Source organism: Lytechinus pictus, chromosome 4 (assembly GCF_037042905.1).
Source record: "Lytechinus pictus isolate F3 Inbred chromosome 4, Lp3.0, whole genome shotgun sequence".
Lineage (NCBI taxonomy): Eukaryota > Metazoa > Echinodermata > Echinoidea > Temnopleuroida > Toxopneustidae > Lytechinus > Lytechinus pictus.
Window position 1 is genome coordinate 11277901 of NC_087248.1, and position 20208 is coordinate 11298108.

At 36.6% G+C, this 20208-nt stretch overlaps 1 protein-coding gene across 3 annotated transcripts in view; it reads left to right on the top strand.

Annotated features, from left to right (window-relative positions):
* The first annotated feature begins 6497 nt into the window (after window positions 1–6497).
* The window catches only part of LOC129259024 (uncharacterized), a 38800-nt gene continuing 25089 nt past the window's right edge, over window positions 6498–20208 (top strand). For all 3 annotated transcript variants that reach the window (XM_064098378.1, XM_064098379.1, XM_064098381.1), the window contains exons 1-5: window positions 6498–6648; window positions 7560–7718; window positions 13353–13454; window positions 14181–14294; window positions 17808–17899. In XM_064098378.1, coding sequence (XP_063954448.1) covers window positions 6499–6648; window positions 7560–7718; window positions 13353–13454; window positions 14181–14294; window positions 17808–17899 — 617 coding nt within the window. In that variant the 5' untranslated portion in view covers window position 6498. The remainder of the gene's footprint in view (window positions 6649–7559; window positions 7719–13352; window positions 13455–14180; window positions 14295–17807; window positions 17900–20208) is intronic.

The window sequence follows — 20208 nt, forward strand, 5'->3', positions numbered from 1 at the left end:
AAAATGATATGTAAATTATAGTAGGTAGGTCAATAATATGTAAATGTAGATACTGTATGTATAATGAAATATTTAAATGATGAGCCAATGGATAAATAATAGGTGGATATTAAACATGGTAAATTAATAATTCATGAATAAATGATTATATAACAAATAAATGGAACAATCCAATCAATGAAAAATGAGTTGAGTTCTGGAGTGAAAAATGATTTGTCCAGAGGCCCGTAACACAAAGCTTAGCAATGATCGTAGAACTTTTTCTATGATTGATTCCATTGACTACAATGTACAATCAATCGTGATAATCAAGCGTACGATTAATCACTAATCTTTGTGTTACGGGACCCAGGTAGATATCAATACAAGTGCTGCTATGATTATACTGTTCATGGAGTGTAATACTTTTTTTGTCTCACCTGCATAGCAGAGTGAGACTATAGGCGCCGCTTTTCCGACGGCGACGGCGGCGTCAACACCAAATCTTAACCTGAGGTTAAGTTTTTGAAATGACAGCATAACTTAAAAAGTATATGGACCTAGTTCATGAAACTTGGCCATAAGGTTAATCAAGTATTACTGAACATCCTGCCTGAGTTTCATGTCACATGACCAAGGTCAAAGGTCATTTAGGGTCAATGAACTTAGACCATGTTGGGGGAATCAACATCAAAATCTTAACCTAAGGTTAAGTTTTTGAAATGTCATCATAACTTAGAAAATATATGGACCTAGTTCATGAAACTTATACATAAGGTTAATCAAGTATCACTGAACATCCTGCATGAGTTTCACGTCACATGACCAAGGTCAAAGGTCATTTAGGGTCAATGAACTTTGGCCGAATTGGGGGTATCTGTTGAATTACCATCATAACTTTGAAAGTTTATGGATCTGATTCATGAAACTTGGACATAATAGTAATCAAGTATTACTGAACATCCTGTGCAAGTTTCAGGTCACATGATCAAGGTCAAAGGTCATTTAGGGTCAATGAACTTTGGCCAAATTGGGGTATTTGTTGAATTACAGCCATAAATTTGAAAGTGTGTTGGTCTAGTTCATAAAACTTGGACATAATAGTAATCAAGTATCACTGAACATCCTGTGCGAGTTTCAGGTCACATGATCAAGGTCAAAGGTCATGTAAGGTCAAAGAACTTTGGCCACGTTGGGGGTATTTGTTGAATTGCCATCATATCTCTATAAGTGTATTGGTCTAGTTCATAAAACGTGGAAATAAGAGTAACCAAGTATCACTGAACATCTTGTGCGAGTTATAGTAGTTTTCAAAATCAGCACTGCTGCTATATTGAATCGCGTGATGCAGGTGAGACGGCCAGAGGCATTCCACTTGTTGTTTCAATAAATGATCTGGAATTACCGTTACATTCTTGCTATTAAACAACCTCCAAATGAATCAATTCTTATTATACTACTTAACAATAAATACACTTAACAACTGTAGCTGCTTCAATCCATTCTTTAATATCAATTGTAATTGAATCAGCTATTCAACAATCCTTGAATCTTTTAATCCGCCTTGTACTTTGGATTCAATATAATCAATATACTGGTAAATGCAATAGTCATTCACTGTTACATTACAAGCTTTCATATTGAGTCAATTATACAAGTTTGATTATTTTGCTGTATGGTTTAATGATTATACTGTGTATTCATTTAAATGTTAAGTCTTAATGAGGAAGCTACACTAATATCAAACATCTATTTGTTGCAAACCAGAAATATATTTAGATTATTTCTTCAGCAACTTAGATTTGTACTTATGATTTTGATAATAATTATACATGTAGCTCCAGTATTCAACTAGATTTAACCATGTATGTTATATTTGGTATCGCAATTTAGGTATCCAATTAGGGTTATTTTACCTGACACTGTATCTAGCACCCATTACTCTTCAGGATATTCTTGATTTACCCCCCTCCTGTCAAATTTCCCTCTCCCCCTCTAAGGTCAGGTGTATGTCCTCCCTGTGAGGTTGATTCATCAATGACCTTTGACCTTGTTCAACATTGCCTTGGAAATATGGGATTTGAGAGAGGTTCATCAAGTCCATGGTTTTCAAGTCTGTATTGCTTCAGGTGAATTAGAAAATGGGGGGGGGGGGTGATAATGATGTTTATAAATTATTTAAAAGTGCAATATAGGAATCAAAAGGATAACGATTTTAATTGAGTAGCAAATTTACCAGAGTGCGCAAAAATGAAAATAATTTGGAGTCCTATTTACATTCTCTCATATTTTAAGCAATATGCACAGCTTATAGTTTACGAAGTTGATAAGAAAGTTTAGTGTTTCCTCTTGAAAATGCAGAACCCGGAGTACATTGTGCCAAAGTTTTGTTTACTATTAAATGTAGTTCGGGTACCTACATGGATCTATATAATCATGTGACAGACATGGCCTTTAAACATCTCTAACATATCCCATGGCAGTACTGAGTTTAACACCTGTCAAGAAATGCTTAGAAGCTGTTGGAAAAGATTATTAGCCACACAATAGTTTCACTGAACGATGACAGCACTTGATGACAAAAATAGAAGCAAAACAGGTTAAATCGAGTTGGTTTAGACTATTATGTTTCACATGATGGTTTCATCATTGTGGAACATCCGAGATGGGTTCAACTGCTGTATGCGCACTTGGTGTTTGTAGCCTTTAAAGCCGTTTGTGGCAACAGTTCAGGGTCTGCATTCCTCAAGGGGCAATCCATTGCTACCTGAATCGGGATTAAGATGTTTATCATCTCTGCATCGATCGCTATCTTCAGTCCAGGAAGCCGTCTCCATGCCATGCAGAGACATGGGTCAAAGACATCGGTAGTACCTTTCTGGGGACATGAAACCCGTTACCAAGATGTTGATGTGACGTTGGTCCATGGAGGTTTACAGGTGATGACTATCGTTGTTCCTGCTTGTGTTGAGCAGGTGATGATCTGTGCTGGAGATTCTGTCATGCTTCGTGCCATCAAAGTGGGTCGTTGCCATTCTTGACACATGAAACTCAGAAAGTGATGATTGTGCGAACAAAGTAGTCGAAATAGTTATGTACAAGACACTTAATCTTTTCTCTCTTTGATAAGTGCAACAGGATGGACAAGTGCCACAAATGGACACACTTTGAACAAGGACTTTCAAATAAATAGTCATTCAGCAATTCATTGCGAGATCTCTGAATGTCAGTCATGATGTCAAGAAGACTAAATTTTTTCACTTCTTGAGTTGGACAAATTATCAAGGTCTTTTCCATCCATCAACTATGAACTCTGGATCACACCTACTTGTACTATATTAGTTCTTTGCTTCATGAATTGGCGAATGAGGTTATGTCATCTAGGATTCTGAAATTTGCTGAACTACTATATGAATGTTGGACCGTTCATATACAGTATACAAAATTAATGCCAATAACTTGGGACAAGGCTGTATTGATTCGATGCGTGAAACTCTGATCTGTATATTGAAAATCAACCATTTATTCACCTTGAACATGGTCAAGATGCTGCAGAATTTATATTTTTGCTATGTCATCTGAATTCTAGACAACAGCTGATGTAAGCAGTCCTTCATCAGGTTTTCTTGGCCTGACTGTTTTTGGAAAGTGCTTCAAGATGATGGAGTTTGTGTCTGTGGAGAGGTTCTATTTTAGCCACAGAAGACGTAATGTTTTTCTTGTTTTGTCTTTTTTCTTTTTAAAATTTGATTACTGCATAGCCATTATCTAAATTCAAGTATATTGTATTCAAAGTTTATACTTGCATCCAATCCAACTTAAAATTAAGGTTATGTACAACTTTTATCTGCCATGTAGCTGGAGGGTTTCCTAGGTATAAAGACAATGTGATTCTAAAATTAGTAATCTCTGGTGAGGCTTGATTCGCCTTCAAATAATGTATGTAAAGAGCATCACCCAAACTAACTAAATCAATTACAGTTTATTGTTTCATCTGCATAGCATAACTTAGTATTGGACCTAGTTCATGAAACATAGACCAGACATATTATAAAGGGTAATAGTGTATCACTAAAGATCCTGCTTGAGTTTCAGGTCACTTGACCAAGATCAAAGGTCATTTAAGGTCAATGAAGTTTGGCTGTGTTGGGGGTACTTGTTGAATTGGCATCATAACTTTAAAAGTTTATGGATCTAGTTCATAAAACTTGGACATAAGAGTAACCATGTATCCCTGAATATTCTGTGTGCGCTCAGGTCGCATGACCAAGATCAAAGGTCATTTAATGTCAATGAACTTTGGCTGTGTTGGGGGTATTTGTTGAATTGGCATCATAACTTAGAAAGTTTATGGATGTAGTTCATGAAACATAGACATAAGAGTTATCAAGTATGTTTTGAATATGTCTGAAAGTCACATGATTATGGTCAAAGGTCATGTTAGGTCAGTGGACGTATGAGTGTTTTCTTTGTGATTAATAATTCAATAGCTGTTTTCAAAGTCAGCACTGCTGCTATATTGAATCGTGTAATGCAGGCGAGACTGCCAGAGGCGTTCCACTTGTATGACTTTGGCTTTGATTTTCATTACACCTTTCCTTCCAGTTTTTACAAGGAGGCTAATGTAGAACAAAAAAATAACTGGTAACAAACCCGATTCACTGTTTTGCTCCAGGCTATCATATTTGTTCTAAAGGTATGTGACAGATTCAGGAACCCATTTGATACTTAAAATTCTTGTTGATGATCAGCTGTGATTCTGGTCATTCTGATTTTGGATTGATGATATTGACTTGCCAGATGCCTCATCATACATGTAGGTCAATGACCAGTGATTTGAATCTTGCCTTCCATCAGTCAGTGACCACTGGTTATGTAGTTTGGCCACAGTTTGACAGGTGCATTAATATGATAGGAAACATTCATTCTTGGGCTATTTTTGAATAGTGCCTATCGCCATAAGGGATATTTCTCAGTGATCAAGTTATTCATTGTATACATGTACATGTATGTGTGTAGTTTCTACATTTGTGACTTAATGTTTAGGTAAAGTTCTTTCCCAGTTTTAGCTTATCCATATAACATTAACATAGTTATATATTAATTTGTACATTACAAGTTAATGTACCCTGTACAGTTGTAAGAGATGATTGCTCATGCAACAAGCCCTTCAATTTAAACTCGAAGAATTTTCAAAATTCAGTTGGAATCATTTTTGTCTCACCTGCATAGCAGAGTGAGACTATAGGCGCCGCTTTTCCGACGGCGGCGGCGGCGGCGGCGTCAACACCAAATCTTAACCTGAGGTTAAGTTTTTGAAATGACAGCATAACTTAGAAAGTATATGGACCTAGTTCATGAAACTTGGCCATAAGGTTAATCAAGTATTACTGAACATCCTGCCTGAGTTTCATGTCACATGACCAAGGTCAAAGGTCATTTAGGGTCAATGAACTTAGACCATGTTGGGGGAATCAACATCAAAATCTTAACCTAAGGTTAAGTTTTTGAAATGTCATCATAACTTAGAAAATATATGGACCTAGTTCATGAAACTTATACATAAGGTTAATCAAGTATCACTGAACATCCTGCATGAGTTTCACATCACATGACCAAGGTCAAAGGTCATTTAGGGTCAATGAACTTTGGCCGAATTGGGGGTATCTGTTGAATTAACATCATAACATTGAAAGTTTATGGATCTGATTCATGAAACTTGGACATAATAGTAATCAAGTATTACTGAACATCCTGTGCAAGTTTCAGGTCACATGATCAAGGTCAAAGGTCATTTAGGGTCAATGAACTTTGGCCAAATTGGGGTATTTGTTGAATTACAGCCATAAATTTGAAAGTGTGTTGGTCTAGTTCATAAAACTTGGACATAATAGTAATCAAGTATCACTGAACATCCTGTGCGAGTTTCAGGTCACATGATCAAGGTCAAAGGTCATGTAAGGTCAAAGAACTTTGGCCACGTTGGGGGTATTTGTTGAATTGCCATCATATCTCTATAAGTGTATTGGTCTAGTTCATAAAACGTGGAAATAAGAGTAACCAAGTATCACTGAACATCTTGTGCGAGTTATAGTAGTTTTCAAAATCAGCACTGCTGCTATATTGAATCGCGTGATGCAGGTGAGACGGCCAGAGGCATTCCACTTGTTTGTTTGTTTATTTTACTAGAGGATAGTGTTTTGACTTGTAATATATTTTCCTTTCTGGTAAAAACTGTCTGTTGGACAAAATTCACATCATATTTGTAAGTCATATCTTAGGACCTCCTCTGTGGATAAATCTTGTAATTGATACATTTAGCAAACCATATACTACTGAATTAAAAGGATTGATTCTACAACTGAATATACATGTACCTCTTAATATTACAGGGCAGTGACAAGTCCAACTCATTAATGTTTTTCCATTCTATTTGAAATAAATTGGAACAACCTCAGGATGACAGTTTCAAATAACCATTCTGACTGTATATTATCTTCTAATTTCTTAACAGAAAACATGGTGATTGTGGACCTTGCCGGAAGGGGGCTGAAGAAGCTTGAGTCCCTGCCCACATCAGAGACCCACGCAACATGCACAACCCTAATACTGGATCATAATGGACTATCACGCATTGACAATCTCCAGGATTTCAAGAACCTTCAACAGGTATGGACATTACATTGATGTACATTAACTTGTCAGGTCAGAGCCAGGAAAATTAGGTTTAGATTGTTGTTCTGGGAAACTTTTCATGAAAGGACTTGTAAGACATCTTATCAGACAAATCTTGTTTAATCCAATAGTTACCATAGTAAATGTTCTTCTCAAGATTAAGAAAAGTTGTCAGATCCGACAATTTGTCAGACAAAGATATTGATGAAACACTCCAGTAGGATTTTCTGTATGCCTTTCTGTATTTTGATACCATGTTTCGATGGAGCTTGGTAAAAAAATTTCTCAACCAAAATTTTGTTGTATTCAGTGAAATTGAATATATTGCAGATAATACACCCACTTGTTCTAAATTGCTGGCTGCAAGTCTTCAAAGAAAGGGAATCCTGCATGATGTTGAATGTTTCTTTGGTATCACAACTGCCGATGGGTTTACACCCTGTTCGACAACTTTCTTTTTGGTCTCATCTCACATGGACTAATCCTACCTCGTTTCCAACCAGTTTGTCAACCTTTCATTTGGTCTAATATTCATTTAGTATCATACTGTTTTGTTTATTTTACAATTTGATAGGTTATACCCATTTGATTAAATATCCACTTTGCCTAACACCACTTAGTCTTTACATATGGTTAGTTGAATTGTAAATGACCCAAATTTTGATTTGACAAGATTCAAAATGACTATTAAAGTAAAAATGAAGTGGAAATGAGACATTTTGGACATAAGACTTAAATTGATAATGTGAAAGTGGGTATTAGACCCAACTAACAGCTATTACACAAAAATGATAGTAGACCAAAAAGGTTTAGCCCATGTGGTATTAGACTATCTACAGTATGAAGTAAAATAACAATTTGTAGACCAAGTACATTCTTATCTTGTTGCTTGTCTTCCTGGGCAGCTGTCAATTGGACACAATCGTTTGGTGCGGATGAACGGAATCTCGAGACTGCCAAGCATCAGAGTCCTCAACTTGCCGAACAACAGTATCCAGACTATAGAAGGTCTGAGGGACCTTCCAGAACTTGAGTGGCTAAATCTGTCGGGAAACAGTATCAAGGTACAGTAATGGTGGTAAAACTTCTTTCCTTTCATCTTGGATACGACCAAGAAATATATTAGATCTTTTAATGATTCAATTAAAATTTGGTTTAATTGCTATTTCTCCTCTAGCTATTGGCACATCAATGGACTTATAACAGCTGAATCTTAAACCTTGACACCAACCCCTATCCACGTTGCAATGGCCCCAAACCCGATCAGCCTCATACACAGTACTTCACTAAACATCTTTAGGGAAATTAAGACAGTAGAAACAGTTTGCAAGGGCAACTCTAAGATCACCAATATCGTTGTACTTGGCAAATAATTTTACTACCAGTCTTTAAAACTCTGAACTCTGAAATTTTGGGTTACCAATATTCTTGACAAAATCATCCCACTTTGTATTTAACATAGTGCAGGGGGCTGTTTCATAAAGCTGTTCATAAGTTAAGAATGACTGGTGAAATTTTCTTACGCGTTAAGCCATCACCAATGAACATTTTAGTGTACACCATTTACCACACGAAAGGATCACCAGTCGTTCTCAAAGTTGCTCTTAACTTACGAACAGCTTTATGAAACACTCAGCAGGAATCCTGCAAGAAGCTTTTCATTACAAATCATCACAGTCACTGTACACAAAACAATGGGGGCTGCATAAAAGCTGCAATGTAAAGACACATTGCAGCCTTATAGCGTGATTCCTGCTATTAGAAGACGCGGCACAGACTTACATGTATGAAAAGTTGCCTTAAAATGTGGGTTTATTTGAGACATCACGATCTATTAAAGCTATAGGTCTGTCGTTTGCAGGTTTGCCAGAGATTGAATGGAGTTTACAATACACATGTATGGCTACAGCATGTAGATGGTCAGAGGACTGAGAGGCCTCCCAGAATGTTAGTGATGTAATCTGTCTGGGTATAATACATACAGGAAGCTGTTTGTAATTGGGTCTTTGTTGGTGACAAAGCATGCAGGTCCAGGAGTCTGGATGCCAAGCCTGTGATGACTTTGAATAAAGTCAGTTAGAAATGCATTGATGTTAGCCAGGAAAAAGGTCCTTGTCCGTGGCAGAAAGGACCTTTGATAGTACTTTTCATATATTTATGACATTTCATGAGGCAAATTCGTTAAATTTTTGCTTTGAAAGGAAGGAAAAAACCCAGAAAAATATGATATCTGTTATTCAGACATACTCCAAAGAAATGGGACTTTGAGATACTGTGAAGGCCTACACTTGGAATCCTGATGAAGGAAGTTCCACTGGGCTAGTCCTCCATAAGGGAAGATTGCTTATCCCACGAATTCTTTGAAAGTTGAACATGCTAAAAGCCAGCAGCAAAGAATTGTCTTCATCATCTTTTTATTGTACTTAATATTTTCAATTTCAAAATTTTAAGGGCTACTACAGAACTTGGTCTGCATGAAGTTTTACACACGGTTTAAAGATATATGGCCATGTCCATCTTGCATCCACACCAGGGAAAGGACAGAGTTCATAACTGGACGATGACATGCAGAAATAATTCAGCAATGGTTGCATGGCAGTTCCATGCACAGTAGTCATGCAAACTCTCCTTTGTCTCTTGTAATCCATTTGAATAACACTTGGCAAGCAAAATTACAGCGATAGCAATGTGGTTTGTGCGGAATGACGACATGAAGAGCGCATGAATAGATGACGAGTTGTGCTTGATCCCCCTTATCAGCTAGACTCAGCCCTGCTAGGAGCTGAGTGATGGCTCCTTCCTGCCTCCATCTGTTTTTTTCTCTCTCTCCTTTCTCTCCCTCTCTCCCTTTTTTCTCACTCTCTCTCCTTTCTCAATATCCCTCCTGTACTACCAATTTCTCAGCCTCTGCTTCTCTTTTGCTCCATATCTCTTTTTCTCTCTCTCTCTCCCTTTATCTTTCCTTTTTTTTCTCTTTTCCCTTTCTCCTTCCATTTCTTCCTCTCCCATTTCTCCTGTCCATTTTACATGCACACTGTTTTGTTATCTCTCTCTCAGTTTGCCTCCACTTATATCCCTATTTCTATGTATCTTTCAGTCTTTCATTCTCTCTTGCTCCATTTTCTCTGTCTCTTCCTCCTCTCCATCTTTCCCTTGTCTGTATGTAATATAGGCCTGCATTATTATACTCAAAGGTTTATGTTGTTAGTAGTGTATGAACATACACTACATTGTAGAGCCAAGTTAGAGAGATATATGACCTTGTGGGTGTTTCATAAAGCTGTTTGTAACTTGTAAGATACGAATGACTTTACGCACAACTGGTGATCCTTTCTTATGCCATGTTCCAGTTGTGCGTAAAGTTGTGTCAGTACCTTATTATGTTGTAGCTGATTAAAGTGGGAAAATGTCAATTATGAAAAGAGAATGGAAAGAACTTTTGGGTACATGCAGGCCCGTATTCTAAACTCAGGTTTAACCTAGACTGTGGTCCAACTCTGTGCTGAAATTATGGGAATCCAAACATGTCAAAATTTGTTCACATGGTAATTATGTTTCAATATGTTGCTGTGCTTTAATTCGTTAATGGTGAAGACAATTACTTCATTTATCCTTCCCAGATGGTTTATTGATTTGAGAGTCAAATGAGCTTGTACTATTCGCGATATTTACCGGTACATGTATGTAACAATTTGCTATCTATAGTTAAACGTCAACTTCAGACCAGAGTTTATATTAAACCCCACTTCAGAATACGGGCCACAGTATTCTGTTATCAGATACATGGATATTGAAATTTTTCAGGACAAGCCAGTCATGACAAGGCAAGCCCTGACTATGAAACATATTTATAACTTCTTAATATTACAAATACATGTAGAGTGACCTGATACTTCGTCATACAGCAGTTGAATACATATACATGTAGCATTAAATGTACATTAGCAGTGAGCCAAACCCTGCTACTCTATTTTTGTTGATTTAAGGATACATTTACACATAGTTTGTCTATATCTGTCTGCTGGCTAATTGAAATATGATCTGGGAGTACTGCTATTCTCAGAAACCTTCATCCATATTCAGTCAGGTGCCTACTACGCACTGTATTTTTGTGGTGATTGTTACACTTTAATAAGAATTTTTAGGAAGCCCCTTGAAGGAAGGAAGGGGGAAATTGGCGAGGTCAGAAGCAGAGCTCAACAACCCTAGGCTAAAACCCTATCTGACAGTATGACCTGCAAGTGTGCAATTTGCTGTATAAATTAATTTGTCTCCGAGGTATATAGTGATGTTGGCAAGAGGAAGGATACACTTTTATATAGCGAAAAGGGGTGAAAAGTTAAGATTTATTTTGGTCTATCCTACATACCTGTATTGAAGGCAGTATTTTTGCTTTGGGTATTAATCAATTTATTACTAGAATTAGATTAGCAATTTTGGTCATATCAGAAAAAATTTCAACGATTATATGTAGTTCTAGATAAAAATTAAATCTTTTTGGAAAAGAAATCCTGTGTAGTAATCACAAAAAAAAAAAATACCAGTATTAACAATAAAAAATGAATGCAAAGCAATTTACAATGTGATACCAGGAAAATTCTCTGAGTGAAAGGAATCTTATGGTAACTATGGAAATAATACTCCTTCAGATCAACTTGGTTATATAAAAAGGACAAATTAATTCAGCAAAACAAATAATATCTTTCAGAATCGGATGCCAAATGACAGCCATCGCATTAAAAGTTTAATATTTGTGATACAGTGATTTATATATCAAATGCAAATGAGTGAGCTGATCAGTGATGTTTGCAAGTTTTAAATTCATGTAAGAAAGTGTGGACTTAGAGTGTGATATTGTTATACAATATAAGCAAAATGTAAACTTCCAATTGCTGACTTTTCATTATTTTTTTCCTGATTTGGGGGAAGGATTAATGCTTGTACCAAATGATACAATGCAGTGTACAATTCGTTGTTTTATTATGGGTTTTATTGATTCAGTGACTAAGTTGGTGTAGAAAGGAAATCGGAGAGCAATGAGAAGGATGTAGGGATAAAACATACCAAATGAAGTTCATTATCTCTTCATTCAGAAGCCCAGATAAACAAATTGATATTAGTGTACTGTACGTACATATGTACAAACCTGTAGCAATTTACATACTTATCTCCAGTACATCTTGTGCACATGGCACAAACTTTTTGTTGTTGCATTTTTTATGACTGATTTATTTAATTGTACACAGCACAAACTTGGTAATGGAATAGTATCTGCAGTTACAACTCCATGGGCCTATTTCATCAAACTTTTTATAATAAAAAAATTGCAATTTACAGTTTAAAGCTACTAAAACTGTTCAAGTTGATTGGCTGATTGTAAACTTGTTTTAGAAATTTTTTATAATCTGTTATTGTAACAAGTCTTTATGAAATTGTACCCAGGCTAATTGTTGCAATTTGTGACATCGTCTACTGCCAATTTTCTATGACCACAGAGCAAACTGTGGTACGAGCTTGAATGAAACAGAAATTAGCTAAGCCAGCTGGAGCTCTGTAGAATTGAGCTGAAAATCTAGTATGGCATGTGACCTGGAACACTGCAATACTCAATTTGCACCTTTGTAGTGCCACCTGATTTGGGGAGGGGGGGGGGGGGGTATGTCTGCATTAAGAATAAAGGTTGAGCACTGAACTTTAGTATTGAAATAAGCTCAATGATTACATGAACATGTGCAAATGATCTCTAACTACTCTCACTTTGTGTAATGTAATGCAAAGTTAAGTGAAACGGCCATTATTTTCAGAGATTCTTAGAACTTATTGCCTGGTGTTGGGTTATATCACTGCACTTATGTAGCATTGGCAAAGCTTGTGAAGTTTCAACAAAGAGCTGATCACATCAACCTGAAAGCTTTGATTGAAGGTTCTGTACAGTGTTTGAAGATCAAATAGGGCTATTCCACGGTTACTCACGTTACATTTGGAGACACCTTGACTCATACTTGGAGCTGTAACTCCATTATTATTGATAGGAACTAAACATCTCTTTATCACAACATAGTACGCAGTCTGACTATCCTTTGTATAAAAACAAAACTTGGGAAATTTCATTATGCTCCTGGCAAATCTTTGAAATGTGTCGGTTACTCATGTTACATGATTTGGACATGCATAAAATGAAAAGTGGACATAAGTGAAGTGTCCTCATGCAAGGCTTTTATGAAAGTTGATTATATCCATTTCAAAGAAGTATATCAGGGAGACAAATTTGTATATAATTCAAAAAATAAAGAACACATGGTTTTTACTAGGGGTGCAGATAAAGTGGTTACTCACGTTACGGTTCAGATGGGCTATATGTACAAAGACACATTGAGCTCATGTCCACCAACCTATGGAATTGCCCAATACAGGTATAAGCTCTAGGGATATGCATCCATACTCATTCATACATTGTTGTAGGTGTTTTGAGATAAAGAGCATCATAGGCACAGTAGCAATAAACTGCCACAGATATCCAAAGCTAACCACTTTCAACTGTTTGCTGACTGGATAATGAAGACGGCTCACAATTTGCACTTTTTTATTCACAAACTGTCAATTACTATACAAGATACCTATATTTGGGGCACCTGCCCAACTAACACATGAATAGCCCCTTTTATTTACATAATTCTTCTCTGACGTTTGACCCGTAGAGTATTGACCATCTCAGCAGTAACCTGAAGCTACGTCACCTTGACCTGTCGGACAACAGCGTCTCCTCGATCATGGACATCTCAATGCTCAGCAACCTCAAGGTGGGTATTGAACCTCTAACCTTACAGTATGGAACTTGCAAAGGCTATGTACATGGTCATATGTTGGCTCTGTTACAGCATAGACCAAATTACTTTTATCATTTTCCGGGTGGGGGGGGGGGGATGTTCACTGTTGTAGACATTTCTTCTTGGGTGAAGAAAGATATCAATATACATGTAGAAAGGCAACTTGGCCTTGTGGCATGCTCATGTTATCCAAGCTACATGAGGATGTTACAAAGAGATTGTGACGTCAAATGTTGGACCCTAACGTAAAAGATTATATGCTTGATTCTCATCTTGAAACTCAATCGCACACACCCACAGACACACCGAGGGATTCTCTTCCTTTTGTGTGTTGTGAGAGCAGAGGACTGTATTAAATCATTTAATGGGTTCTATCTTGTAAAGTTTATAAAAAAATTCAGTTGATGCAAATTAATCACAACTCTAGAAATCCCGTCATGCCATAATTTGTCCCCCAGAACCCATACACGTATGCATTCCCAGATGTAAAGGAAAATCCTATTTTATAGTTCACAGTACTTGTAAATGGCTACTCTCTGTCAGTATTAATGCTGAAGAATAGATTTAATTGTGAAGTTGATCATAACATATGGCCTGCGGTGGCTTGCCATTTATAATAGCATTGTAAAATGATCGATGCACTTATCTGTTGATATTGTATTCTAATGAATCGTTTCCTTTATCTTATTTTGTTTACAGACATTGCTTCTCCATGGTAACATCCTGACGACGCTACGCAGTATACCCAGCTGCATACCGCACTCACTTGAGATTCTCTCACTCGCAGAGAATGAAATATCAGATCTCACAGAGGTAGGGTTACTGTAGAATAAAACGTGAGATTAAGCGTTTTTGCTATTACAGTGCTTGAATTCAGGCCCCCATCTTACAAAGAGTTACAATTGATCCAATCAGTCGTAATTCTATGGAAATCCATTTGTAAACAAAGAGAAGCACAGTGAACTTTCAAGAAAACAATGAATTTTGAATATACATCATAGAAAATATTTTGAAAAAAACCCATGCATAATAGATGTTGACATTGCTGGCCGTCCATAGTTGCGATTGATCGGATCAATCAAAACTCTTTGTAAGATGGGGCCCTGAAGTCAGTTCAAATTAGGCCAGAGACTATCTCTGTCCTGAAATTATGGGAAGTGAAAAATATTTAAATTCTGTTCATATTTTATTTTTTTTGTTATGTTTCCTTTATTGTTTCCCCATGCTCTTATGGTGAGGAAAACTATTTTAGACATTATCCCCAGACAGTCAGGAATGAATGAGCATCATAAATGTATATGCTGACCAATGGAACATCTACTCACAATCAGCTATCCCTTTTAGCCACTTTAGACCCGAGTTTAACTTAAACCAGAGTTAAATAAGCACCCTTATGTTTTAATAACCTTCCTTTAGATTTACATGAATGTATTAACTTTTATAGGATTGTGAGACACACAACATGCAATTCCAAACCACATTAGTGATTAAGATATTAGACCCCCATGCAAACATAAATCTATATTACTTTATATACACAATGCATCAAAATTTATCTGTGTGAGATACTATCTACACTTTTTATGTGAGTGTAGAACAAATTTTGTGACATTTATGCAAAGCAGCATACATTATCTTTTGAACTTGTATTTGTAAACATTCATATGCATGTTAGAAACAGTGCAATATGTCTATTGCTGCTAATCCATGTTTGATGACTGACTGACTGCTGCTACATTAAGTATGCCCATATCAGTTTGTAAAGATCATACACATGTACTTGTTAGTGGCAGGCAGATTGTTTGCCCTAGAAACTAGCAAGATCAATAAGCCCATTCTGGGCCCGGTGACTCAAAGCTTAGAACTTTATCATAGGGCTGTTATTTATGATTGATTGCATTAATTATTATGTGCAATCAGTTGTCCAAATCAACTATGCCATCAATTGCTAAGTTTTGTGTTACAGAGCCCTGAAGCTCGTTTTAGTGATGGCCTTGATTATAATTCCGGATATCATCATGCATGTTTCAGTTGTATGTATTAATCATTCACACATCTATGATATTTGAGCTCAAAGGTCATCTTTAGAAATAAGTTTACTCATTATTTTGCTTTTAAATCTACTCGAACCTTTTATTTATATTTTTTTCAATCAGCTCTTTATTGATCAATCATAAAAATCATATACACAATGGTAATAAACAAAACCCAAGCTATCGGTTCATACCGAACACAATACAGGGTGACAATTACATATTATACAACATAGATGTGAACATAATGACATAAACATGAATATGCAAAAATAAACAAACATAAGGATAATCATGCAAATATCAATGACACGAATGAAGTGCGTACTTGGAAAAGAAAATTATTTGGAGTCTGTATATTCAATGTGCATCATAATCTTTGAGAAGTGAATTGATAAATCATAAATTAATTGCAATATATGTAATTACAGATGATAGAATGTATGTTTTAGCATTGTACACTGTACTTCATAACTGCACATAATGCACAATCATCAATAACATGCTAGTGTAGTGTTTTATAACATATCATTCTTTTGTTTTAATTTAGGTATCTTCCACAGCATAGATTTACTGATACCCAACTATAATTTTTGGCTAATGTCTGCCCCCACCCCCCAAGAAAAATAATGTTCAGCTTGATAAAAGTTTTTCCTGAAAGAAACCCACCAAACAACCAGGCACAAAATGAAACTACATTAATTCACCGAGTATGATATGGCCTATTGGGCACGTATAATTTGAACCTTTATTGAATAACATTACAAATCAGACCTTCCATTTTTAATCCTCCCTTCCATACATTTCTCACCTGAATGACGTGGCGACCTTCATGTTATTTAGTTGAGATTATCATGATATCCTTTCTTTGCCAAGATATTGTTCAAGTATAATCCATACAGTGATTGTGACTCATCATCATAATCTCTTGGAATTATTTGGACTTAATGATTGTGTTTATTTCCTTGATTTTGTCTTCATGTACATGTCACGTAAATTTAATCTATTATTATTCACACTTTTTCATTGTAATTCAGTTCAGTTCATTAATTTTCCATTAAAAACTTGAGTTATAACCCCAAGAAAAGTGTAACTTGCGAAGATGAGGCCCTGTTCAAAGATAAACAAACAAGCTTGCATCACTTGTTCAGTTATTTCAAATTAAAGGTTCAGAAGAAAAGTATGGGAATTCATTCTGAGAAGTGTAGAGAGAAAAAACAGCAAATTCAAAACATAGCAGACAAGCAAACTACTCAGTTTGAGTTTATTTATACATACAAATCATATTATTGACTTTTACAGCATGAAAAATCAGCGAAAAATATTGATCAAAACAATTATAGAAAGAAAAATGAACATGCATGTATTTATGAATGAAAGGGTCACTGTTATCATGATCATCACTTGATGACAATGGCAGTTTCGCCATTTAAGAATCAAGTAATTATTTCTTGTATGTTTATGTATTCAAAGAAATGGACACTTGGTAATAAAGAACCCTGAACATTATTGTGTCCCTTCTGCATATGTACGGTGTAAATATACTACTTTAGACTAGGCCTCTTTTAGACACACTACTAATTGAAAGAGTCTGTTTGATATCTAGATCCCCTCATTCATAATTACATGATTTGGCATATTGTATACTAGTCATCATATGGATTTCTGTACTTATTGACCTTAATGTCACCTTCATGGCCTATCAGTAATCAGTATGAAGATCAGAAACATACAGTATATAATTTGTTTTTCCTGACACGCTCTGCACATGTAGTAATAAGAACCTGATGTGAATATACATGTTTATGTGTGCTTATTTTTCACAGCTTTCAATGAACAATATAGTGTGTACATGTATGGTATGTTTATGAAGGCATTTAGCAGGCCTGCTTTTATTTCTCTTGGATTGAATCAATCTATTGTCACCCATGGCCCATGGCCATAGATTTTCCATTGATTGGCAATACCAGTAGTGCTTATCTCATTTGCCTTGGAGATGCCCTTTAATAAAATGCCCCCCCCCCCAAAAAAAAAAAAAAAGTGTGTATTTAAACAGAAATCTGCCCTATAAAAAGTTGCTCCACCATAAACACATCAACAGGCCTTATATTTAGTTGACATACATGTACAGTACACTGGGGGTCTAGTTTATATTTGATGATCTTTGTAATGAAGATGGTGGCAAGTAACAGTTACAGCACGCCACAAAACTGTCCAACAGCCCTTCTTCAATCCTAGGAATGTACCTTAATCTTGAAATTTATTTGTCTGTCCATTTTGATCTCATCCTTAGGTGTCATATCTCTCCTGTCTAAACAGTCTACAGCAGCTGTCTGTCATGAACAACCCCTGCGTTCTCATGGCCACACCCTGCTCATCCAATGCGTATCCTTTTCACATTCAGTCCTATGACTGCTAAAAGTTAAAGGTAGAAATGATGATGATAATTATAAACTTGCTATATGTCATCGTTATCATTATCTTCCTCATCATCATCGCCATCGTAACCATCATCGCCATCGTCGTCACCATCGTCATTGTCATCATCATTGCCATCGTCATCACCATCATCACCATCATCATCACCTTCATCATCATCATCATCAATTCATCATCAATTCATTATCATCATCATCATTTCATTATCATCATCATCAATTCATGATCATCATCAATTTATGATCATGATCATCATCATCATCATCATCATTGCCATCCTCATCGTCCTCGTCATCATCATCAACTCATCATCATCATCTGCATCTGTTTGGCAGTGTAGGATGTCCTGTGAGTCTCCCAGTCATAGACACTTGGTACACTAAGAGTCTACTCAAGAGGGGACGTGGATATCAGATGAATACAATATGCTTGTTTGACCGAAAATATTCTAAACCGTGATTAGATTCAAATACATAGTAGTAAGCATGATCATAAACTTGGCTTATACAGAGCACCGAAGTGTGATGTCATTAAAAAACAACAGATTTTGCTTTTTATTTTTTCAGAGTTCCAGTTTTTTTTATATCGTGGAGGAGCATGATGAAGAACATCCAAAGCCTACATGTACATGTTTTAAATGTGATAGGAAATGCTTCGAACCAGGCCAATGGTACATTTATTTCAGTGGGGCAAATTATATGGTCATATCTTGGGCCCTGTTAAGCTGATTCCTACCGAATTTGGGCTGTGGATATATTTCATCATGCTCTACTGAGATATAAAATAAAACAAGATGATATCCAACTTTAGAGGGAAAAAATATGGCATCGTCACTATGCTACTATAGTCTGAATAGTAATTGAATAATGAAATAAGTATCACCTTCACTATGGTAAAATCCTCAGTTGCCCATATCTGTTCTTTTATAATCATTCCCATATAGCATGTCCCAATAATAGGTATTAAAAATAAGACTTCAAATCAAACCTACATTTAAAATATGGCTATTTGTATACATACTAGTTTTTCAGTCTGTACAGTCCCCGGGGGGGGGCACTCGACCAAAAAAGTAGTAGGCCTGTGCCGCGGGCGAGACAAAAAACGGGGGCCTTGGAGCGGGCTAACTGTAAAAAGGAGGGTCCTCGGAACGGACTTCGGAACTACAAATGTTTGTGAAAACGGGGGTCCTTGGAACGGGTCGCCTTCGCGTGAGTGCGTATTCATCCCCTATGGAACGGGCATACGTGCACCCGGCGGCACGGGCGCCGGGTGCGCTAGCGCAGAGGCGATGGTCGGACAGCGCTTTGCGGCCGCTTTTCACCAAAATTGTGGCTCACCGTAGCAGATCAATACGGCCGGAACGGCGTAACGGAAAAATATGCGAAGCTTTGGAGCGGATTTCTTTCTTCTTTTTCCTCGATAAGAAGAAAATGCTATGCTTTGGAGCGACTTTCTTTGTTCTTTGTCTCAATAAGACAAAAATGCTATGCCTTGGAATGGAAATTTGAGTGTAAAAATGGGGGTCCCCTCCGCGGCACATACCCACTATGCATTATATACAGAGTGCCCCTCCCCCCCCCCCGGGGTACAGTCTATAAATTTGCTCGAGGCTTTTTCTTTAAGAATATTGTTTTCTTCCTCCATAAGGACCAAGTTCATACAGGCTTTCCACTACATGGTAACATAAAAAATATAAACCTACCCTAGGAAAGTTGGTTGTGATAACTTTAATGCAATAACCTTTACTTTTTATGGTCTAACTTCTTCATGAGACTGGCAATAGGTTTTTATAATTGTTTAATTTTCCTTTGATTAGGTAAAAAACTTATGTTGTGAATAAGTGAATGAGTGGGTTTCATGCCAACATAAGATGCAAATTAGTCCCTCCTCCTTCAATTCATCTTGCATCTTCCATGACTATCCCTCCCTCGGCCCAGCTTATTCCCCAAAGATGATGGTTGCCTAGCAACCAATCTTGAAACAGGAAAGTCATCCCCCACCCCCATCCCCGAGTTAATTAGAGGGGAGTTCCGTCCCGCTTGTAAACTCCTATCCCACGCAGTGAAATGCAACCTCAATTCAATCAAGGTGTATTGAGGCCTGGATTGGAGTAGAGTTATGCTGACATCCTATGAACATAATGAAATTCAATGCATCAAAAAATATATCAACCAAAAATTTTTACATAAAAAAAAAAAAGGTGTAAAGTGCAAGTTCACTGGAAATATCATCCTTCATTCCCTCTCAAAATAGGT